The sequence below is a fragment of the Schistocerca americana genome, chromosome 6, assembly GCF_021461395.2.
Source record: "Schistocerca americana isolate TAMUIC-IGC-003095 chromosome 6, iqSchAmer2.1, whole genome shotgun sequence".
Taxonomy (NCBI): domain Eukaryota; kingdom Metazoa; phylum Arthropoda; class Insecta; order Orthoptera; family Acrididae; genus Schistocerca; species Schistocerca americana.
In genome coordinates this window covers 195,268,718-195,294,173 of record NC_060124.1, presented here as the reverse complement: position 1 = coordinate 195,294,173, position 25,456 = coordinate 195,268,718, and the positions used below count along the sequence as shown (strand labels likewise).

The 25,456-nt window shown below is 42.4% G+C and overlaps 1 protein-coding gene across 1 annotated transcript in view; it reads right to left on the bottom strand.

Annotated features, from left to right (window-relative positions):
- Window positions 1-25,456, bottom strand: part of LOC124619856 (dipeptidase 1-like) — a 539,272-nt gene that overhangs the window by 243,997 nt on the left and 269,819 nt on the right. The window contains exon 3 of the mRNA XM_047146468.1: window positions 850-1,003. Coding sequence (XP_047002424.1) covers window positions 850-1,003 — 154 coding nt within the window. The remainder of the gene's footprint in view (window positions 1-849; window positions 1,004-25,456) is intronic.

The window sequence follows — 25,456 nt, the reverse complement described above, 5'->3', positions numbered from 1 at the left end:
TAGCTTCGATGTGACATCGTTATTTACTAACGTCCCAGTATCAGGTACAATGGAGATCATAAGAGAGAATGTTGCTCCTGATGTTTGTGATTTAATTGAACTATGTCTTCGTTCGAGCTATTTAAAATACAATGGTGAATTCTATGAATAGGCTGACGGCCTTGCTATGGGCTCACCCATTTTGCCAGTTGCAGCTGATGTGTTTATGGAACATTTTGAGCAACAAGCGTTAAGTTTTGCTCCTTTGAAGCCTTCTTGCTGGTTCCGCTATGTGGACGATACATTTGTAATATGACCAATACCATCACTTCTCCAACACGAACGCTTGAAAACTCCCCCTTTACAAGAGGACGCGACACTCGTCTCTGACAGTGTTCTAGCAGTAGTGGACACCAGAAGATCCTGATGAAGATCCCAGCAGAGGGGTCGAAACGTCGATCATTTTAGAGGAAAAATGATGCGGCCTAATAACCCGGAAGAATTTAACTTCAGTGACAACGGCCGCGAAAGCCTGCATACTTACACAATAGCAGAAGTCTGTTTGCTATTATATGCTTGTTTATGATGCTAATTAGACGAAATGACACTGTGTCGACGGCGTTTAACACCCGCGAGGTGAGGGTAGGGTTTCTTCTTGGAAGTATAAAATGGCAATACGAGGGGTAGGAGGATTCTTGTATCTGTCCCGGTTACTTCTTAAAACGTATTGTTTTTTGGCCAGTTTTTGGGCCCCCTCTGTGCCTTCTCTTTCGGCGTGGGCCTATCTCGCAACTCATTCTGCACGTCGCTGCTTAGTTTGACAAACAGTAACAAGTGGAACAGAGGACGCGAGGAGACGGTATGACTGACCTGTGCTCCGACGAAGCCCGCCCGCAGGCGCGGTATGTCGGTGAAGCAGGTCGAGCAGTTCCAGACGGCGTCGGTGCGCAGGTTCCTGCGGAAGTCCACGGCGCTCAGCTGGTTATGCGTAAGCAGGCGCAGGTTGTGCGGCAAGTCGTTGTGCCTGCAACACGAGAGACGGAACACCGTGTAGCAGCAAGAAGGCGCGAAGTTGTAAATAAAAAGTAGTGTGATGGTGCTCGAAGAAGGAAGGTAGGTTACTTTTAACGTCCAGTCGACGATCAGATCATTACGGACTGAGTACAAGACCGGATTGGGAAAGGATATCGGCCGTGTCCTTTTCGACGGAAACATTCCGTTATTTGTGATTTGGGCAAACTACGGTAAACTGAAATTACGAAATTTCTTTAAGTACTATCTCCATCTTGTCGTCTTATTTTCTGCATCCGTAATCGACCTACCATTTCCACCTTTAAAGCTTTACTGTTGATTTGTAGTGAGGACTGGTCAAAGCCCGCCTGCTCTAGATATGAGATACCTGTAAAAAAAATAGATTTGCTGGTCTGCACAGAGGGCGTTGCTGTCAAAAAAATGGTTCAAATGGCTCTGAGCACTATGGGACTTAACATCTATGGTCATCAGTCCCCTAGAACTTAGAACTACTTAAACTTAACTAACCTAAGGACATCACACAACACCTAGTCATCACGAGGCAGAGAAAATCCCTGACCCCACTGTGAATCGAACCCGGTAACCCGGGCGTGGGGAGCGAGAACGCTTACCGCACGACCACGAGCTGCGGACGGTTGGTGTCATTTGTGCCTGTTAAGATGTACTAAACTCCATTAAAGGCATGATGAGAAATCACGTTTAGCGTATTTTGTTTGTGAACATATACTTTATAGTGATTTTTGGTAAATTTAGTTGACGAGTAATGATACTTCCTGTCCTATCACTGATGTAACCTCCATCTGTAGACCCACGGTACGTGCAAAGATTAGATTTGGCAGAAATTGTCAAATCACCCAATAAAATCAAAAGAGAGACTTTGGAAGAAGAAACAAAACATGGAACTATTTCGATTAAAGATAAAGGGAGCATTATAAAATGTGCGTGCCGTATATTTTTAGTAATTACTTTCTAAACGTAGGTCAGAAAAAGGCATACGATAAATTCAAAAGAGAGAGTGGTCTGAGGAAGCAACACAGAGGAAATTTATTGAAATATAAATTTGTCACACTCCATATCCGAAATAAGGAAAGTTATCATGACCTAAAAAAGTAAAAATTCGTATGGTGTTGCTGATACCTGGAAGACACTAATAGGCAGTGGCCTTGTAATATTCATGTTCTTAATCACATGTGCGATAAATCGTTAGTTAAGGGTATTTTCTCAGACAGATTAATTTGATATGATGAGGTCTCTCTATAAGAAAGAGAACTCAAAAGCTACAAAAAGCTACAGGCTGGATACACAGTTTTCAATATTTCTGAGAGGGTAATGCGCTCAAGGATTAACATCTGTCTATTTACTAATGAAATGCCTAGTCAATCACAGTTTGAATTACAAAAGGGGTGCTCAAATGAGGCAGCTATTTATACTTTCACAAAGCATTTAGTAAAATTCTTAGATGATCAAGTTTATCACTAGCTAGGGTATTCTGCAATTTATCGAATTCATTGTGTCGAACATTCTATTAGAGGAATTATTTTTTAATGGGATAGTTTGTTCACCACCGGCATAGTTTAGTTCCTATTTAAGAACCAGGCTGCAAGAAGTTGAATTACTATGTTCCAGTAATACACACGGCGACGCTACATTTTCTGCAATGGAAGAAGCCACAAGTGCATTTTCTGCATTGTGCTATCATGAGCCCATTACTGTTGCTTCTCTAGAAGCATCAAGAGGGTAAATCGTAAATGATACTACCGTTAAAATTTATAACTAATTTTTCACAAGTGAACTAGCTGTGCCGTTGTGGTCGTCAGTCCAAAGACTGGCTTGATGCAGCTCTCCATGTCACACTATCCTGTGCGAGCCTTTTCATCTCTGAATAACTACTGCAACCTACATCCTTCTCGACTCAAACTGCTTACTGTATTCATCTCTCAGTTTCCCTTAATGATGCCCCCCCCCCCCTCCTCACTTTCCTCTAATACTAAATTGGTGATCCCTTGACGTCTCAGAACTCGTCCTACCAAACGATCCCTTCTTCTAATCACATTTGACCATTCACTGATATTTTATGCGATAATTTTTTGGGAAACCACCTCTTTTAGGCCAATAGCATTCTTTGCACAGAAGTAGAATTAATTTTGAGGTTGAAGCTCTTCCACTCGCGTTTGTTTGTAAATAAATTTGTTTTTGCATGAGACCCGCCTTGAGAAAGAAGAAAAGAAAACTGTGTTTCGCTCAAGGCGGATCCCATCGAAAACATAAATGGAAGTAGAATTACGCGCGCCGTAGTTACGACTGTATTTCCGACCAGTGATGTAGGACTTCGCATTTTCGCTTCTCGTCTCGTCACAGTTAAATCTGACAGTAATAGACCTACAACTCTGGTAAGACTCGAATGTTTTGTGCAGTCCCCCTGCATCATCTACATACTTTTTGTATTTATTTACTTATTTATTTAGTTATACGTCAAGTTTCGTAGGACCAAATTGAGGAGCGAATCTCCGAGGTCATGGAACGCATCAGTACATGAAATTACAACATAAAAGTAACAACAAATAAAAATAAATGTTTATGAACCCGAAAAAAGTCAGTCCATAAGTTTAAATAATCGCAGCAATACAACAACAATCAGCTTAATTTTTCAAGGAACTCCTCGACAGAATAGAAGGAGTGACCCATGAAGAAACTCTTCAGTTGAGATTTGAAAGCGCGTGGATTACTGCTAAGATTTTTGAATTCGAGTGGTAGCTTATTGAAAATGGATACAGCAGTATACTGTACACCTTTCTGCACAAGAGTTAAGGAAGTGCGATCCAAATGCGGGTTTGATTTCTGCGGAGTAGGCCTATTAACGGAGTGAAAGCTGCTTATTCTTGGCAATAAGCTAATATTGTTAACAAGAAATGATAGTAAGGAATATGTATATTGAGAGGCCAATGTCAAAATACCCAGACCCATGAACTTACACCACTTACTGCCCGAACCGCCCGTTTCCGAGTCAAAAATCCTTTTAGATTGGGAAGAGTTACCCCAAAATATGATACCATACGACATAAGCGAATGAAAATAAGCGAAGTAAACTAATTTTCGTGTCTAACGATCACCCATTTCAGATACCGTTCGAATAGTAAAAATGGCTGCATTAAGTCTCTGAACAAGATCCTGAACGTGGGATTTTCACGACAGCTTATTGTCTATCTGAACACCTAGAAATTTGAACTGTTCAGTTCCCTAATCATATGCCCATTATGTGCAATTAAAAGTAAGGTTTTGTTGAATTGTGTTAGAAACTGTAAAAACTGAGTCTTACTGTGATGTAGGGTTAGTTTACTTTCTAGAAGCCATGAACTTAGGTCATGTACAGCACTGTTTGAAACCGAACCAGTCTTGCACACAACATCATTTACTACTAAGCTAGTGTCATCAGCAAACAGAAATATTTTAGAGTTACTCGTAATACTAGAGGAAATATCATTTAAATAAATAAGGAACAGGAGTAGCCCCAACACTGATCCCTGGGGCACCCCCCCACTTGACCGTATCCCATATCACAGCCATTATCAACAGTGTGAGTAATGACCTTTTGCTGTCTGTTGCTAAAGTAAGAGGTAAACCAATTGTGAGCTACATATGCTCAAACGTAGAACTTACATTAGAACTGAACTACAGTGTTGATTCTTTGTGATCTCCCTTTATACGAAGATTTCCGCCAATAGGTAAGTCCAATACAGGCGCCCCTACCATAGGACGCAGAACCACCTCAATTTTCAGCGTTAACCTTGCAACAGATAGGTGTTGACCACTCCCTACGTCTGAAACAAAGTGACGAACAGAACTTATGGCCACAACAAAATTGCAAACCTGACAGTGGTCAGCACATAGTCGTTTCCGCCTTTGAACTGAACTGTTCCCCACCATAACATTTATCATGAAGACTATCAGCAGAACATGAAGTTCATGTATGGGAAGAACATGCTTCCTCCACTATCTGAACTCTCCTAGAAATAGAGCGTGTCAACATGAAATCTTTCTCATTTTCGAATACAATTTAAACTGTAAGACATGGATACCTGTGAATCGTGTAACGCATATCAAAAAGTTGTGGAGACTTTTTTCTGAACGATTCCTATTGTCTTGGTTCAGATACTGCGAGTGTAGAGAGACGACCAAATTCTGGCAACAAACACGCAACTGATGAAATGGCAGTGGAGGTCAGAGCGACCTTTCAAAGAAGCTCATCAAAGTCAGTTCGCCTAGCATCACGAGAGCTAAACACCCCTTGCTTAACATTTTGTAAGGCACTTCAAAAACGACTGCACTTGCACGCTTACAAAGTTAAAATTGCTCAAGCACTCAAGCGAAACGACTTGCAGTTTCACCACTAATTCAGTATTGAGCTTCATCGCTAATATTACTAATACTGAGCTAACTAATATTGAGCGTCCTCTTGGGTAAAATATTCCGGAGGTAAAATAGTCCCCCATTCGGAATTCCTGGCGGGGACTACTCAGGACGACGTCGTTATCAGGAGAAAGAAAACTAGCGTTTTACGGAGCGGAGGGTGGAATGTCAGATCCCTTAATCGGACAGGTAGGTTAGAAAATTTAAAAAGGGAAATGGATAGGTTTAAGTCAGATATAGTGAGAATTAGCGAAGTTCGGTGGCAGCAGGAACAAGACTTCTGGTCAGATGAATACAGGGTTATAAATACAAAATCAAATAGGGGTAACGCAGGAGTAGGTTTAATAATGAATAAAAAATAAGAATGCGAGTAAGCTCCTACAAACAGTATAGTGAACGCATTATTGTGGCCAAGATAGACACTAAGCCCACGCTTACCACAGTGGTACAAGTTTATATGCCAACTAGCTCTGCAGATGACGAAGAGATTGATGAAATGTGTGATGAGATAAAAGAAATTATTCAGATAGTGAAGGGAGACGAAAATTTAATAGTCATGGGTGACTGGAATTCGATAGTAGGAAAAGGAAGGGAAGAAATCGTAGTAGGTGAATATGGAATGGGGTAAGAAATGAAAGAGGAAGCTGCCTGGTAGAATTTTACATAGAGCTTAACTTAATCATAGCGAACACTAGGTTCAAGAATCATGAAGGTTGTATACATGGAAGAAGCCTGGAGATACTAGAAGGTATCATATAGATTATATAATGGTAAGACAGAGATTTAGGAACCAGGTTTTAAATTATAAGACATTTCCAGTGGCAGATGTGGACTCTGACCACAACTATTGGTTATGAACTGTAGATTAAAACTGAAGAAACTACAAAAACGTGGGAATTTAAGGAGATGGGACCTGGATAAACTCACAGAACCAGGGGTTGTAGAAAATTTCAGGGGGAGCCCCTGTGAAACTGTTTTAATTTTTTGTACAATTGTTTTTGAGTCACGCCATGCCATAAACCGCGCGGATCGCCTATGTGTGTGTTTTCTAGACAGTCGCTGGTGAGTGACGTCATTGTTGCATGCTGTCAACAACCAGAAGTGTCTTTATACCTGCCCACTAGAACAAAACAAAAGAAGAACACCAAATTTTTGGAAGTATGAAATGGGTATACTTCTCTAACGGGTCGGTGCGAATGCACCAGGTCTCAAAAATAAAAGAACTGACGGCTGCAGTATAAAAGAAGAAATGATAGTGTTTCATTTTGGTCTTCTTTGCGTTAAATTCAAATAATTACGTCATTTAAATATAAAATCCATCACGTATGTGCTGACTAACAAATATAATTGTTATTTTTTTGAATAATGCGCGTCTTCTTGTTTTTAACTATATATGTATACAAAAATCTGGTTTTCATAGTAAACAAAAATTCTTAGTTACCGTTTTTTAAGAAGATTGTTAATCAAGATTGAACATTTAAAAAATTACGAATTAATTTTCTATCTTTTTGTATTTTACAATTTATTCCAAAGCTCATAGAACATCTACCCAGCTAGAATCGAACCCAGCCCTAACACACACTTCCACGGAGCAAGAAAGCTCTCTACCAAGGACTCACACTGCTTGCCTGAATCGTTCTACCTTATTTCAGCATATTAAACGTGGTCGGAAAACTTAGAACTCTGTTATCTCGGTAGTTCTTGGGTGTTGCGTCGTACTGCCTTGGGAGAGGTATATTTGAATTTGAACTTGACGTAACATACATATACAAAATATAAAAATCCGATTGTCGTATGGTTCGCTTATTACAGAAAAACAAGCACCTTAATCACTTGTGGAGGCGCAGTTTAATTCCACTCCTTGTTTCACTCATAAATTAATGAACGTCCTGGGCTCATCTTACGCGTAGAATACAGTATACGATGCCTTGAGTCTGTCTCACTACATCGAAAAGCATCACCATCTTAATACCGTAGACTTATGAATTCCGATCATCTCGCGAAAACCGAGGGTGAGCCACAGTCAAATTTAACGGCGGCCAACTCCCTTTTATATAACTCTGATCGAGGTCGGTGCACCAGAATTTTGAGTTGAACAATGTTAAATGTCAAATTAGGCACGGTTAACTTTTAATCGGGGTAGGCGCACTCGGCAGATAGTCGTTTTTTAATTGCGTTTGAAAACTAGGGAAATTTCTTGTTGACACCCTGATCATTTGCACAAAGGCCTTCCAACGTATCTTTCCCAGTGCTTTCGTCCACAAGTGACTCTGAATACACACAACTCCTCTTTCCGGACACACTTCATGCAGTTCCATCAAAGAACTGGCAGTCGCTATTTTGGACGCCACTTACTGCTGAAACTCTGCGTGAAAACACGCTCGTGTGGTCGTCGTGGTGACGAAGCGGTCAGTCTGCAGTCGAACTTGCTACGGGGGACGATAGGGCCAGAGGCTGCGTTTAATGGACCAAATGCTCTGAGAAGACGAAACTGGAAGGTAAGTCGGTGTGCGGGCGATACACATACGCTTGTAGCAAGCCCAGAACGGCAGAGGTGCGAAACCCGATGGCAGAGGTGCGAAACCCGACGGCTGGGTGCGGCGTGGCGCGCCGCGGGGATTACGGCCACAATGCTCGCCGTGGACAATACGACACGGCGCCTGCGGCGTAATCCGCTTCCTCACAAACCCCGCCCGCCGTCCAAATTCGCGGCAGAGGAGAAGGGAAGAGACGAGCAGGAGGGGCCGCCAGGGCTGCTCAGCTGTCGCTCTTCTGCAAGGCTCGCCGAGTTCCATCTGTGTGCCGCGGCGCTGATGTGGTCTCACGCTGGGGCATTAGTGCCACAGCAGCCTGCCACGTATAAGCTTCACAGTGTACTCCGCAAACTTGCGCTTGGCGCCATCACTTCGAGTCGTGTTGACAGCAGTGCGGAAAGGCTAAAAGAGGTGTATGTCCCTATACTGTTGTTGTGGTTTACAGTCCAAAGACTGGTTTGCTGTAGCTCTCCATGCTACTGTATCCTGTGCAAGCCTCTTACTATCCGAATAACTAATCCAACCTTTACCTCTCTGAATCTGCTTAGTGTATTCATCTCTGCGTCTCCCTCTATGATTTTTGCCCTCCACGCCTCCCTCCAATACTACATTCGTAATCCATTGATGCCTCAGAACGTGTCCTATCAACCGATCCCTTCTTCTACTTAAGTTGTGACACAAATTCCTCTTCTCCCTCGTTCTATTCAGTACCTCCTCATTACTTACGTGGACTACCCATCCAACTTTCAGCATTATCTTCTTGCCTAAACTGTTTATCGGCCATGTTTCACATCCATACGTGGCTACACTCCATACAAATACTTTCAGAAAAGACTTCCTCACACTTAAATCTATATTCGATGTTAACAAATTTCTCTTCTTCGTAAACGCTTTCCTTGTCATCGGCAGTTTATATTTCACATCCTCTCTACATCGACCATCATCAGTTATTTTGCTCCCCAAATAGCGAAACTCATCTACTACTTTAAGTGTCTCATTTCCTAGTCTAATACCCTCAGCATCATCTGATTTAATTCGACTACATTCCATTAACCTCGTTTTGCTTTTGTTGGTGTTCATCTTATATCCTCCTTTCAAGACACTGTCCATTCCGTTCAACTGCTCTTCAACGTCCTTTGCTGTCTCACAGAATTACAATGTCATCGCAAACCTCAAAGTTTTTATTTCTTCTCCCTGAATTTTAATTCCTCCACCAAATTTTTCTATTGCTTCATTTACTGCTTGTGCAATACACAGATTTAATAACATCAGGGACAGGCTACAACCCTGTCTCACTCCCTTCTTAACCACTGCTTTCCTTTCGTGCCCCTCGACCCTTATAACTGCCATCTGGTTTCTGTACAAATTGTAAGCCTTTCGCTCCCTGTATTTTACACCTGCCACCTTCAGAATTTTTAAGACAGTATTCCAGCTTCCTCTAAGTCTACAAATGTTATAAACTTAAGTTTACCTTTTCTTAACCTATGTTCTGTGAGAAATCTTAGGGTCAGTATTGCCTAGTGTGTTCCTACGTTTCTACGGAATTCAAACTGATCTTCCCCGAGGCCAGCTTCTACCAGTTTTTCCATTCGTCTGTAAAGAATTCGTGTTAGTATATTGCAACAGTGACTTATTAAACTGGTAGTTCGGTAATTTTCACATGTCTCAGCACCTCCTTCCTTTGGAATTACTATATTTTTCTTGAAGTCTGAGGGTGTTTCGCGTGTCTCATACATCTTGCTCACCAGATGGTAGAGTTTTGTCCCAAGGCTGTCAGTAGTTTTAATGTAATCTTGTCTGCTCTCGGGGCCTTGTTTCGATTTGGGTCTTTCAATGCTCTGTCAAATTATTCACGCAGTATAATATCTCCCATCTGATCTTCATTCGTGTCCTCTTAATTTCCATAGTATTGCCATCAAGTACATCCCCTTGTATAGTTTCTCTATATACTTCCACCTTTCTGCTTTCCCTTCTTTGATTAGGACTGGTTTTCAATCTGAGCTCTTGATATTCATACAGCTGATTCTCTTTTCTCCAAAGTTCTTTTTAATTTTCCTGTAAGCGGCATCTATCTTACCCCTAGTGATATATGCTTCTACACCCTTACATTTGTCCTCTAGCTCTTTCTGCTTAGCCATTTTGCACTTCTTGTCGATCTCGTTTTGGAGACGTTTGTATTCCTTTTCGCCTGCTTCAGTTACTGCATTTTTGTATTTTCTCCTTTCATCGATTAAATTCAATACCTCTTGCCATACCCAAGGATTTCTACTAGCCATTGTCTTTTTACCTGCTTGTTCCTCCGCTGCCTTCACTATTTCATCTCTCTAAGCTATCCATTTTTCTTCTACTGCATTCCTTTCCCCTGTTCTTGTCGATAGTTCCCTAATGCTCCGTCTCAAACTCTCTACAACGTCTCGTTCTTTCAGTTCATCTCCTTAAATTGCTATCTTCTTGTAGTTTCTTCAGCTTTAATATACAGTTCATGACCAATAAATTGTGATTAGAGTCCACATCTGCCCCTGGAAATGTCTTACAATTTAAAACCTGCTTCCTAAATCTCTGTCTTACTAGTATACAATCAATCTGAACACTTCTGGGATCTTTAGGTTTCTTCCATGTACGCAGTCTTCTTTCATGAGTCTTAAATAAAGTGTCTGCTATTATTAAATTATGATCTGCGCAGAAATCTACCAGGCGGCTTCCTCTTTCATTTCTTACTCGCCAGTCCATATTCACCTACTACTTTGCTCCTCTTCCTTTTCCTGCAATCGAATTCCATTCCGCCATTACTATTAAATTTTTGTCTCCCTTAAGTACCACAATAATTTCTTTTATCTCATCATGTATTTCTTCAGTCTCTTCATCATCTGCGAAGCTAGTTGGCATATAAACTTGTACTAGTGTTGCAGGCGTGGGCTTTGTGTCTACCTTGGCTATAGTAATGTGCTCACTATGATCTTCGTAGTAGCTTACCGGCGTTGCTATTTTTTATTCCTTATTAATCCTACTCCTGAATTACCCCTATTTGATTTTATATTTAAAGCCCTGTATTCACCTGACCCGAAGTCTTGTTCCTCCTGCAACCAAACTCCACTAATGCCAGCTATATGTAACTTGACTCATCTATTTCCCTTTTTAAATTTTCTAACCTAACTGCCCGATTAAAGGATCTGACATTTCACGCTCCGATCCGTAGAACGTCAGTTTTGTTTCCCCTGATAGTGACATCCTCCTGAGTAGTCCGTGCCGGGAGATCCTACCTCCGGAATATTTTACCCAGGAGGATGTCATCATCATTTAATCATACAGTAAAGCTGCATGCCCTCGGAAAAAAATTATCACTGTAGTTTCCCCTTGCTTTTCAACTGTTCACAGTATCAACACAGCAATGCTGTTTTGGTTGGTGTTACAAGGCAAGTATACGCAGCCATCCAGACAGTTGCCACTGCACTGTTGCTCGTATGTTAGCACAGGCAACTCTACGCAAACATTGCTGCTCTCGGTCGTTAAGTGAAGGCCATAGGTTACTGCGTTGTCCGTGGTGAGAAGTAATGCCTGAACGTGGTATTCTCGGCACATTGTTGACACTGTGCATCACGAAATATTGAATTCTCTAACGAATTCCGAATTGGAATGTTTCCTGCGTCTTGCTGCAACTACCATTCCTCGTTCATAATCACATCGGAAACCCTTTCACAAGAATCACCTGAATAAAAATGAATCACCTGAATAAAAATGACAGCTCCGCCAGTGTACTGCCCTTTTATACCGTGTGTACTCGATACTACCGTCATCTGCATATCTGCATATCGCTATGCCACGATTTCTGTCACCTCAGTGTGTAACTTGCTCCAAGGAACTGCTGCTGTAATATACGCAGTAGGAGCATGTGACTCTGTCTGTCTGTCTGTCTGTGTGTGTGTGTGTGTGTGTGTGTGTGTGTGAGAGAGAGAGAGAGTGGATGATGCGCCTCTCCATTCCAGAATATCCTGTACAAGTCTCTTCATCTCTAAACGACTATTGCAACACACGTCCATTTAAATGTACTAACTGCAAAGGAGCCTTTGTCTCCTCGTACACATTTTACCACCAATGCCTCTGCCACTTAACAGTTCTTTAATGCCTCAAGATGTGTCTTATTTAGTCCGCAGCTCGTGGTCGTCCGGTAGCGTTCTCGCTTCCCACGCCCGGGTTCCCGGGCTCGATTCCCGGCGGGGTCAGGGATTTTCCCTGCCTCGTGATGACTGGGTGTTGTGTGCTGTCCTTAGGTTAGTTAGGTTCAGGTAGTTCTAAGTTCTAGGGGACTGTTGACCATAGATGTTAAGTCCCATAGTGCTCACAGCCATTTGAACCATTTGTGTCTTACTTACCTATTTAATCTTCTGCAACTTTCCGGAGAACTAACCTTCAAAAGCTTCTTTTCTCTTTCAATCCTCACTGTTAATCGTCCACGATTCTCTTTCACAAAGGCTACACTACAGACAAGTAATTTTATAACAGCAACCTTACACAAAACTTGTATTCAATCTTAATATCTTTTTCAGAAAAGCTTTTCCTGCTCTTCACACTTTGCATTTTATATCGTCAGTTATTTTGCTGCTGAAATAACAGAAACCAGCTACTAATTGTGGTGCCTTACTTACTACTATTATTTCCTGATTTAATTCTACTACACTCCATTTCTCTTTACGTACTTTCATGGAGTTCATCTTACATCCCTTCAAGACACTATCTAATTCTTTCAGCCGATCTTTCAAGTCCTTTTAGGTTCCTGACAGGATGACTACGTCTTAGAAAAACTCGAAATTTTTAATAATCTCTTCCGCCGATACCTCACACAGTGCTAGATGTTTAGGAAGTGTCCAACTAGAGATAAAATACGAAATCTAGCATAGTGACCACATTTGTCGTGTTTACTGTTATATAATGAATACTAATGTTATTATTAATAGTAACAATAGAGGTATTAGATGCACCAGCTGCAAGAAAGCAAATATGTTACATTACAGCTTGTTTAGTTGCATAAAATGTTCTTTTCAGGTCATGGTTTGTTAGCCTTTACAAAACACAATTAATATAAAATATTTCCATCACTAAAATTAAAAGGAGAAATACCCATTACAGTATTGAGAATCCTCAGGACCACTTCCTGGGTTTAATTACTAGTGATATGGGAAAAATATAACATTGATATGTTGACTATGACGGAAGTAATTATGTGCTACGTTTTACTGGCACAACTGGACAATGTTTACGAAAATGTTAACTTCGCTAATCGTTAACCCATTACTAAAAAAGTTTGCTTTGTTAAACGTTATTAAATAAGAGCCTTATCGCAAGTTAAAGCTAGTCGTTACCTCGTAATAGTAAACTTTGTTGTGGGTGTAGTGAAATGAGCGAGTGGATCAAACGTATCACCATGGCTTAAATACAAATATTTGAGTTGGGAAAGCTTAGGTAGCACATCGAAGACGAATAAAAACAGTTTAATGATTGAGTTTTGTAATTATTTAGTTGTCAAATAGAATAAAAATACAGGACAATCAGATAATGTCTGACAGAAGGTGCGGGTTGCTCTTGAACATCAACATGCTGAAGTTTCATCCGAGAGCGAGGCGCATTTAGAAGACAAATTGTCTTTGCCCACGGAAAAAAGTTGTTTGATTGCTGCACTAGAGTGAAAAGGGATATTACATTTAATAAATAAACCTGGTTCACCAAGAAATACAGCATCGTTAAATGAATCTTTTGATTCAAAGTTCAGCAACATTTTTGACTAGACTCTGGTCTTTACTTTTTACAGATGTGTTACTTGGTTTCTCTTTAGATTGTTGTTACAGCTAGAATCCGATTCCATAGTCAGTCCACTAGTAAAAAGTAGCACTTAATGTGAAGTCAATAAAAAAACGATGATAAACAGCAACCACCGAGTTATTCTCTCCCGCACTAGGTTGTTTACATCAACCTCGTGCACCCCGGCGTAGCCCACGCACCTACAAGACCTGAACTTGTCAGAACATGATTTCCGCAGGCGGCGCGACGACTTTTTTGTCATAAATAGTGGCCAGCTAATCAACGATTAATGGACTCACGGAAAGTTAACAGATGTTGAAGAGTCCATTAACATTTGCTAAAATTAACTTAAAAGTTAATCCATTTGCTCTAAAAATTAACTTCGTTAATTAATAGTCTTCTGCCCAGCTATATTATCAGACAATTATCGGTCTGTTGGCGGCATAGCCATTCTGTGAAGTGTATGTTGCGCCCTGGAAAAGAGCAGCCTTTGCAACTGGTGTTTGCCATTGGGTGGGGGTGGGGGGGGGGGGGTATTGCCGGCTTGGAATGGGGCAGACTGCTACTAGCTACTCACTGGTGATCATCGCTTTCACGCGACCTACTCGCAAACTTTAACTACCTTACATGAAACCTTGTATCAGAGCTCCTGATGAAAGATAGCATTGGATGTCACACACAAAGGATAACGCTGAGGCGCCCCAAATGAGGAATTCCCTTCCCTTGCCTCCCCACCCCAGCATTCAGCATAGATTTCTGTACATGTGTCTGTATGTCTGATTAGTCAGTTTGGATTTTTCTTCTCACCAGTCAAATTATTTAACAGCAATGTCCGTAGCTGCTGCGTAATGCCCTCTAAACGCTCTGAATAACGTACACGATAAGAAATGTCCCTCTCTGAAGGAATTTTAGATCAAGCTTTAGTTGCATTCAGCTTCTCTGGTATCTGCAAGCCTTGTTGACATGTCCGTTTGTCCGTTGCTTCGGTAAGTGCCTTTATTCTACAAATACCTTCAATCATGTAGCCAGCTACAACACGAACTGGGTATTCATATGCCCCATTTGGTCACTGCCTCAGCTACAGTACAAGAAGACTGGCAGACATCGCAATCCAAAATGTTTCTTTCGCCGGGTAGTCTATAAATTTAGATGCAAGACTTCGAAGCTCCGCACAACTGCATGAAAGACGACTTTCAAGTCAGATTAGAATCGATTACGAAAGTTACAGAAATGCAGTTTGTCAATGATTATCAGCCGCGCGGGATTAGCCGAGCGGTCTCAGGGAGCTGCAGTCATGGATTGTGCGGCTGGTCCCGGCGGAGGTTCGAGTCCTCCCTCGGGCATGGGTGTGTGCGTTTGTCCTTAGGACAATTTAGTTTAAGTAGTGTGTAAGCTTAGGGACTGATGACCTTAGCAGTTAAGTCCCATAAGTTTTTTTAAGAAAAATGATTATCATTAATCTTCCACATAGCTCTTAACAATCATTTTGTTAGTCAACACCTGTGACAGGAGCTCCTTTAAACAGGCGATGCAGTGTCTAAGAGAAAGCAGTGAAACCTTCACGCTAAAACGATCGCTTACTAAACACAGTCTCAGGCTGTGTCTGAAAACGCGTCCTTGGCATGTCTAAGCCAAATAGTTTACATTCGTCGGTCACCTCTCAGTCTGCTCCAGACACATCACTGACAGTTAAGGGCCCTTTACACGCTCGGGTTCGTCTGAGCACATCTGTTTGCAATGACCGTCTGCACATCCCGTCTGCAGCATTCGGTTCGCATTTACACCTAGCAACCACAGTGCAGCTTTCGTGCAGTCCTGAATCAGTCGAGAGTGCAGAGTATTTTCTGGCCGTGGCCAAATAAGCTAAATTTGCTCGTAAGATAATTATTCTGCCTAACGCTATTTTTCCTAAGTTACACAAAGAAAAAGTTCAGTACGGAGAAAAAGGAAAAAATTGCTTCTATCAAGTATAAAGTTTTCGCGTGTTACCCTTTTCAAATAGTTAAAATTTGAAAAAGGGGACTGGTTTTAACTACGAGGGGCGTTCAATAAGTAACCCAACATTTATTTTCTGAAAGCAGGTTGCTTTTATACAGGATTCCAAGACACCATATTATTCGCAACTCTTTTGGCTACAAAAGCTATTTTTCAACATACGCTACTGGCCATTAAAATTGCTACATCAAGAAGAAATGCACATGATAAAGGGGTATTCATTGGACAAATATACTATACTAGAACTGTCACGTGATTACATTTTCACGCAATTTAGGTGCATAGATCCTGAAAAATCAGTACCCAGAACAACCACCTCTGGCCGTAATAACGGCCTTGATACGCCTGGGCACTGAGTCAAACAGAGCTTGGATGGCGTGTACAGGTACAGCTGCCCATGCAGCTTCAACACGATACCACAGTTCATCAAGGGTAATGACTGGCGTATCGCAACGAGCCAGTTGCTCGGCCACCATTGACCAGACGTTTTCAGTTGGTGAGAGATCTGGAGTATGTGCTGGCCAGAGCACCAGTCGAACATTTTCTGTATCCAGAAAAGCCCGTACAGGACCTGCAACATGAGGTCGTGCATTATCCTGTTGAAATGTAGGGTTTCGCAGGGATCGAATGAAGGGTAGAGCCACGAGTCGTAGCACATCTGAAATGTAACGTCCACTGTTCAAAGTGCCGTCAATGCGAACAAGAGGTGACCGAGACGTGTAACCAATGGCACCCCATACCATAACGCCGGGTGATACTTCAGTACGGCGATGACGAAAACACGCTTCCAATGTGCGTACACCGCGATGTCGCCAAACACGGATGCGACCATCATGACGCTGTAATCAGAACCTGGATTCATCCCAAAAAATGACGTTTTGCCATTCGAGCACCCAGGTTCGTTGTTGAGTAAACCATCGCAGGCGCTTCTGTGTGATGCAACGTCAAGAGTAACCGCAAACATGGTCTCCGAGCTGATACTCCATTCTGCTGCAAACGTCGTCGAACTGTTCGTGCAGATGGTTGTTGTCTTGCAAGTGTCCCCATCTGTTGACTCAGGGATCGAGACGCGGCTGCACGATCCGGTACAGCCATGCGGATAAGATGCCTGTCATCTTGACTGCTAGTGATACGAGGCCGTTGCGATCCAGCACGGCGTTCCATAGTACCTTCCTGAACCAACAGATTCCATATTCTGCTAACAGTCATTGGATCTCGGCGAACGCGAGCAGCAATATCGCGATACGATAAACCGCAATCGCGATATGCTATAATCCGACCTTTATCGAAGTCAGAAAAGAGATGGTACGCATTTCTCCTCCTTACACGAAGCATCACAACAACGTTTCACCAGGCAACGCAGGGCAACTGCTGTTTGTGTATGAGAAATCGGTTGGAAACTTTCCTCATGTCAGCACGTTGTATGTGTCGCCACCGGCGCCAACCTTGTGTGAATGCTCTGAAAAGCTGATTATTTGCATATCACAGCATTTTCTTCCTGTCGGTTGAATTTCGCGTCTGTAGCACGTCATCTTCGTGGTGTAGCAATTTTAATGGCTAGTAATGTAATCTCCGTTCATTGCAACGGCCTTATGCTACCTTAATGGAGGGTCCTATATGATCGCATGGTACTGGTCGACGGCGGAGCCATCGCCTTCCTACACCAGTGACCTCCCCATCATCCACGTGCTGCTACCCGCGGAGTGCATCCTTGATTGGGGCAACAGTTGGAAGTCGGAAAGAGCGATATCCGGACCGTAGAACTCATGAGGAAGAACAATCAAATGAGTTTTGTGCGCTCCTTTCGGATGCGCAGGCTTGTGCGAGACATTTCATTGTCATGGAGAAGGAGAAGCTCATTTGCATTTTTGATCACTCGCTGAAATTGTTTCTTCAGTTACCTGATAGTAGCACAATACACTTCAGGGTTGATCGTTGGCACCGTAATGGAGGACATGGAAGAGTAGCCCCTTCAGAGCGCCAAAAGCCTGTCGCCGCGACTTTACCAGCTGGGGGTCAGCTATTTCATCGCCGGTGAAGATGTTCGATAAAAAATTGTCACCATCAGCCTCGTATCGCGCAGGCAATTCCGCACAGATGGTCCTCCGTTGTTGTTTATGGTCTTCTGTTAGGTGGCGAGGAAACCAGGAGGCACACAGCCTTGAATACCCCAACTCGTAGAAGATCCGTCGATCACCTCGAATGTGAGTGTCCACACGTTTCAACACAGCCGCAGTCATAGCCGTGCGCGGCCGGCCGGCACACAGGAGATCTGCTAGCGCGACCTTGCTGCGATGATGACAGACGCCTCACCGAACGCCTTACCGTACGTTTGTTCACCGTCAGGCCCCCATAGACATTCTGCAAGCGCTTATGAATATCTGCGATGCTCTGGTTTTCCTCCAAGTTACAGACGCCATTTTAAAGGCTACGAATACAGATGCCACCTACCGGAACTTTATGTAACTATGGACGCTGCAGCGGGAATATATCACGATGTCCCACAATAGATAGCGAATTTTTTTAAGCGAAACTGCCCCAGAAAAAAAGTGTTGTATTACTTACAGAACGCCCCTCGCACCTAAAAATGGAGGACAAGACATTCGTCGTTTTGTAGCAGTGTGTTAGACCGCATATACGGAAAAATGACACGGTACTGAGAAAATTAATACGTGCTTATGAAAACTTATAACATTAATGAGGTACTTGGCTACTCGCAGAAGCTATGCTGATCATCGTTGATCCACATTGCTCCGGAAACGGCTCGTACCACGTATAAAGTACTAAAGCACTTTATCTGGTATGCGTCAATTCAAGCGCCGCTAGACTTCTCACAGGCCAATACAGACAAATGTTTCAGTCGGCGATTCATTCATACGTAGCACTTTTCCAGTGCAGACACTGTACAGACTAGCCGGTGCAAATACCTGAACGTGTAAAGAGCCCTTTAGTAACTGTTCTGTATGGTTTCTCTGGAGAAGGGACGTGTCTGTAAAACTGCTTTTTATCGGTGAAGCGCAAAATGGCTCATAATCCTACGAAAAGTCGAGGTTGTCATTTGGAAACAATATTTGCGACAACACTGTTACGACATGCTTCTGTTCCATTCACCGTTTTTTAACAGTGATAGGTGAACTGAATGTACTCGATCCACGTGACCGATTATACTTCCGCCTATTTATCTTTTTGTCAATATTTTCATGCACTGAAAGTTGGTTCTGCTGTAGCAATACATACACTGTCGACTACAACATAAAATTGTTTAAAATTACCCGTAAGTTCACTTACAAACGGTGGGCGTAACGAAACTGCCCCGGAAGATATTTACAACGAGCTGTTCCCGGCCACGCGTTGCTGTGACTCAGCCTAGTTACATGGAAAAGAAAGGGAAAGGCCACGTTTCTAATATCTCCAGGATGCCCAGGAATTGTATAAGCGTCCTAACACCTTCCTCCACCATCCTGCCTCTCTCCATCTTCTCCTCCGCACCCCATTGTCCACTACTCCTACTTCCCCTCCCTGTCCGTCGATCACTTCCTCCCCGTCTCTCTACCCATACTCTCCTCCCTCCTCTCTCCATCTCTCCAACTCTTCATCTACTTTTGCTCGCTTCCCTCCCCTCCCTCTCTCTGTCCATCACCTCCTTTCCCCTTTCTCCGTCCAACTTCTCCTCCGCCCTCTATCCCGACTTGCTCCTGCGCCCACAATCTGTCAATCTCCTCACTTCCACTTTCTGTGTCCACTTCTTTCCACCCCTTTATCCACCTTCTGCCCCCCTCCCCCCTCTCTCTCCAACTTGAGACTTTTTTATTGTTATCGAAAATTCAGATTCTGCAGTAGTATTCTATTCATAAGTCAATAAGCCACAAATACAACTTCGTTTGCTAACAACGTTTATATAGCCTATGTGTGTCTAGACGTTTATTACAATAGCGTGTAAAAATTTGAAGTGAATTTGTCGAATACTATGAGGCGTTTGTTAACGATGTTCCTCCTTATGTATTACATACATATTTATAACTTACATACACGCATCAAAAAAAGTTTTGCATCACCTCGGTTCTCATTGCTCATGAGAACCACACATTGTATGTTGTACCATCATACAACGAGACCTTCAGAGATGCTGGTCGAGATTGCTGTACACACCGCAGCACGTCCTCTTGCACTGATGCATGCCTGTATTCCTCGTGGCATACTATCCACAAGTTCATCAAGGCACTGTTGGTCCAGATTGTCCCACTCCTCAACGGCGATTCGGCGTAGATCCCTCAGAGTGGTTGGTTCGTCACGTCGTCCATAAATAGTTCTTTTCAATCTGTCCCAGCCATGTTCGATAGTGCTTATGTCTGGAGAACATGCTGGCCACTCTAGTCGAGCGATGTCGTTATCCTGAAGGAAGTCATTCACAAGATATGCACGATGGGGGCGCGAATTGTTGTCCATGAAGACGAATGTGTAGCCGATATGCTGCCGATATGGTTGCACTATAGGTCACAGGATGGCATTCACGTATCATACAGCCGTTGCGACACCTTCCATGCCCACCAGCGGCGTATGTCGGCCCCACATAATGCCACCCCAAAACAGCAAGGAACCTCCACCTTGCTGCACTCGCTGGACAGTGTGTCTAAGGCGTTCAGCCTGACCGGGCTGCCTCCAAAAACGTCTCCGACGATTGTTTGATTGAAGGTATATGCGACATTCATAGGTGAAGAGACGTGATGCCAATCCTGAGCAGTCCATTCGGTATGTTGTTGGGCCCATCTATACCGCGCTGCGTGGTGTCACGGTTGCAACGATTGACCTCTCCATGGACGTCGGGACTGAAGTTGCGCATCACGCAGCCTATTGCGCAAAGTTGTATCACGACGTCCTGTGGCTGCACGAAAAGCATTATTCAGCATGGTGGCGTTGCTGTCAGGGTTCCTCCGAACCATAATCCTAGGTAGCGGTAATTCACTGCAGTAGTAGCCCTCGGGCGGCCTGAGCGAGGTTTGTCATCGACAGTTCCTGTCTCTCTGTATCACCTCCATGTCCGAACAACATCGGTTTGGTTCACTTCGAGACGCCTGGACACTCCCCTTGTTGAGAGCCCTTCCTGGCACAAAGTAATAGTGCGGATGCGATCGAACCGCGGTAGTGACCGTCTAGGCATGGTTGAACTACAGACATGAGCCGTGTACCTCCTTCCTGGTGCAATGACCTGAACTGATCGGCTGTCGGACCCTCTCCGTCTAATAGGCGCTGCTCATGCTTGGTTGTTTACATCTTTGGACGGGTTTAGTGACATCTCTGAACAGTCAAAGAGACTGTGTCTGTGATACAATATCCACAGTCAACGTCTATCATCAGGAGTTCTGGGAACCGGGGTGATGCGAAACTTTTTTTGATGTGTGTATATTAAAAATTTGTAGCATGTTTCCGTCCGAATGATCATTAGAGTACTCAGTAAACTTGTAAAATAAGTCGGTCAAGAACTTTTCCAGATTTTAGTAGTAACAATCTCGCTTGTATATTTTAAAGTAGGTATATAAAAACATGAAGACCCTCCAGTTTACCGCAAGGGTGTAAATCTCACTTAGAGAGAGGAAGATCACGTGATCGAAATCGCCAGAACATAGCACTGTCTCTGGTTATTTTTCCCTCCTCAACCGGACGCTTCATGCACTCGTGACAACGCTGTTGCTCTGTCTTGCTAAAAAAAGAGCCACAGAGACTATACAACGTCACTTCAGAATTACTGACGGGGATCTTCTGAGGCATAATGGCGCATGTTCTGCAAGATCACACACTGACCGGCTGAACGAGGCCACATCTGAAGGGAAAATTGAGGATAAAGAAGTCCTGATTTCACTTCACGCAGAAACCACCAGTATAACTCAACAAGTGAAAGTTCGTCGAGGCTCTTTAATTCATGCACGACAGTAAATTATAGAGATACGGCTGCAGTTAACTTTTGATAATGTTTCGACACTATGATCTCTTGATTCCTGCTTGCACTTATAAACGGCACCAGGTTTCTTCGGACTTTGTTTCTGAGATCCGAAATCTGTTCCGAGAGTTATGGTTTTTATGCGACATTTCACGATCAAGTTCTGCATTCTGGACTTTGCTGGAGGTTTTGCCAGAACATTTCCATCGAAACTCTTGCTCCTGCAGCTCTGCTCACGTTTACGAGGAGTTGTGCTTCGCATAACACTCGACAAGGAACACACACTGTTGTAACGTGAGCACCATTCTGTGTTGTGTACAGTTGGGCACTACACATACGTCTGCTCTTCTCACTCAGGCTTATTTTCCAAGCCGTCTCATAAATATTTTCCAAGCCGTCACCTGTCAACACATGTTCCAAGTTTTTATATTGCTATTCATTTTTTAGCAATTATGCCTAACACTGATGACAGTTATTGTAAGAGAAACACATTTTTGCACCGAGATGGTAGTTTTTCTAGGGCATGTAACTGCGGTGAGCTAATCCTACCAAACCTACCCAACTGTCGCCTCCTCTTGAATGTAGATAACACAACGCCGGAACTGTCGAAGCCGTCACATTACGGGACACTGTCGCCCCTTATCTTACAGACGGAAAAGCCGGTGTTCTCCCCACTTTTACGCTGGTGCAGCTCTAGTTTGCTGACAGAAGTTCGTAAACTTAGTGCCTAGAGAAAAAAAAACAATTTTTCATGTATACTTTGATTAGTAGTAAACGAGTTTTATTATTTGGGCAACAAAATAATTTTGCGAAAACAGACATAATGTCCGAAGGGATACCGAAATCACTGGTTATACAATGTTACTTAATATCCGTCTTGATTGCAAAAATGTTTATTCACATGACCGGTTTCGGTTCCTCTGGAACCATCTTCAGATCTGCAATTTCGGTTACAGGAGTAGCCCGTCCACACACAGCAACCTTCACATGTGACGAGTTACTCCTGTAACCGAAATTGCAGATCTGAAGATGGCGCTAGAGGAAGCGAAACCGGTGATGTGCATAAACACTTTCGCAGTCAAGACGGGTTATAAGTAACATTGAACAAAATAATTGATGACGACCGGAGGACGTAAAATGTAGACTGGCAATGCCAAGAAAAGAGTTTCCGAAGAGGAGAAATTTGTTAACACAGAACGTAGATTTACGTATTAGGAAATCTTTTCCAAAAGTATTTGTTTGGAGCGTAGCCAAGTAGGTGTGTGACTCATGGATGATAAACAGTTTAGACAAGAAGAGAATAGAAGCTTTTGAAATGTGGTGCTACGGAAGAATGCTGGAGATTAGGTGGGTAGAACAAGTTATGAATGATGAGGTACTGAATAGAACTGGGGGAAAATAAATTTGTGGCACAACCTGACTAGAAGAAGGGATCGGTTGATATGACACAATTTAGTTTTGGAGATAAGTGTGTCGGAGGTGGGGGAAATATTGTTGAGGGAGACGAAGAAATAAATACAGTAAGCTCATTCAGAAGGATTTAGGCTGCAATATTTATTCAGAGACGAAAAACCACGGTAAGGTAACATGGAGAGTTTCATCAAACCAGGCTTTAGACGGAAGACCATAGAAACCCTACCAACTCCATTTTACCTGATGTATATTATAAAGGTATAAGAGATTGTTCGTGCTATAGCCCTTAACATAATTGCGTGAAACATTGAGGCTACGTTCTAATTTTTCAGACATACTTTTTTCAAAGCCTACATTTTTCTGAATTGCAATCCCTGACGCCGCGCTAAACCATGTACTGTCTACTGACCTGAAATTATTATTATTATTATTTTCGATTATTCCCATTTAAGAGAGCGTTTGAACTTGAATTCCTTTATGATGATTGTTTGTGTTTTTTCTGAGCCCAAATTTTCTTCATGTGTTCACTGTGTTGTTTCTTTCGCTCCGCTGTCCATTTGCATCCTGGTCTCTTCTGTGTTGTGGTGTCAAATTTATGTTTTTTGATGATGTTCCTGAATTCAGTTCTGTTTTCTGCATCGTTTACTGTTATTTGTGCTTGTCTGAGGTCCTCTTCAACTTCTTTTATCCATTTTGTTTTTCCCCTGCCTGAGTTGATGACTTTAAGAATTCGCTTTGAAATTCTGTTTTCATTCATCCTGTGGATATGTCCGTAGAACTGCATTCTTCTTTTCCTTACTGTATCTGTAATCTTGTCTGTGTATTTATATAATTCTGATGTTGGTCTCTTCTTCCAGATTCCTTGCTCTTGTATCGGGCCAAAAATTTTCCTGAGAATTTTCCTTTCTTGTTTCTCTATTTCTTTGATTTTAGTTTGCCCACCTATTTGTGTTGTTTCAGATGCATACAGTGCCTCCGGAAGTACGACAGTGTTGTAGTGCCTCAATTTTGCGTTAGTGGATATCGACTTTTTGTTATAATAGTTCCACGTGAGTTTATATGCTTTCTGTAATTTTTTTATTCTTTCCTCATTGGCCTTTAGGTTGATCCCTGATGGCTGAATGATTTCTCCCAGGTATTTAAAATGTGGTACTTGTATGATTTTCCCATGGGTTGTCACAATAGGCAATTTGTCTTGTGGCACTCTTTCTATGTACTGGGTTTTCTCATATGAGATTTGCAGGCCAGTTCTTTGTGCAATTTCGTGTAACTTCTCTATGGCGTTAGTGGCTTCTTTTCTATTATTTGTGAGGATTGCAAGGTCATCTGCAAAAGCTAAACACTTCACATTGAATCTATTATCTTTTCTAATGCCAATTTGGATTCCTTTGACTTCTTTTTCCCATGTCCTGATGATTTTTTCAAGAATGATATTAAAGAGTAATGGTGAAAGTCCGTCACCCTGTCGCACTCCAGTTTGGATTACAAATGGTTCCGAGATATCCCCCATAAATTTAACCTTGGAGACTGTGTCAGTTAATGTTTCCTGAATGATTGCTCTTGTCTTTCTGTCAATGCTGAATTCTTCCAGCGTCTTGCAGAGCACTACTCTGTCTATTGAGTCGTAGGCCTTTTTAAAATCTACAAAAGTAACCACTGTGTTTCGGGTGTTTCTCATCTGGAGAATCATTTTCAGATTCCAGATCTGCTCTATGCATGATCGTCCCTTGCGAAAACCAGCCTGGTATTCTCCTATTTGTGGGTCAGCTTGTTCTTCTAATCTATTCATGAGAACTTTTGATAGGATTTTATATGTGACCGGTACGAGTGAGATACCCCTGTAATTATTTGGTTCAGTTTTGTCCCCTTTTTTGTGGAGTGGATGGATGAGTGCGCATTTCCATTCAGAAGGGATCTGTTCTGTTTCCCAAATGTTTAATATGATTTTGTGAATTTTTCCTGTTAATCTTTCATCATTTAGTTTCCATAGTTCTGCAATAATTCCATCTTCTCCTGGGGCTCTATTGTTTTTCAGTGTCTTGATAATTTCTACAATTTCGTTGATGGTTGGCAGTTTAGCGTCAGGATTTGGTGTAGACGTCTCGTAGTGAATGTCCTCTGTAGGTCTTTCACAGTTGAGAAGTTTGTTGAAATAGTCTGCGAGGATTTGGCAGTTATTCTTCGTGTTAGTTTCTAGTGAACCATCCAGTTTCTTGAAGCAAAGATTGGGTGGCTGGTATCCTGCAATATGTTCTTTAAACGTCTTATAAAAATTCCTGGTGTTGTTCTTCTTAAAGTCTTGTTCTATCTCATCTAGTCGCCGTTTGTCATAATTTCTTTTTTCCCTCCGAATAGTTTTCGATGTTTG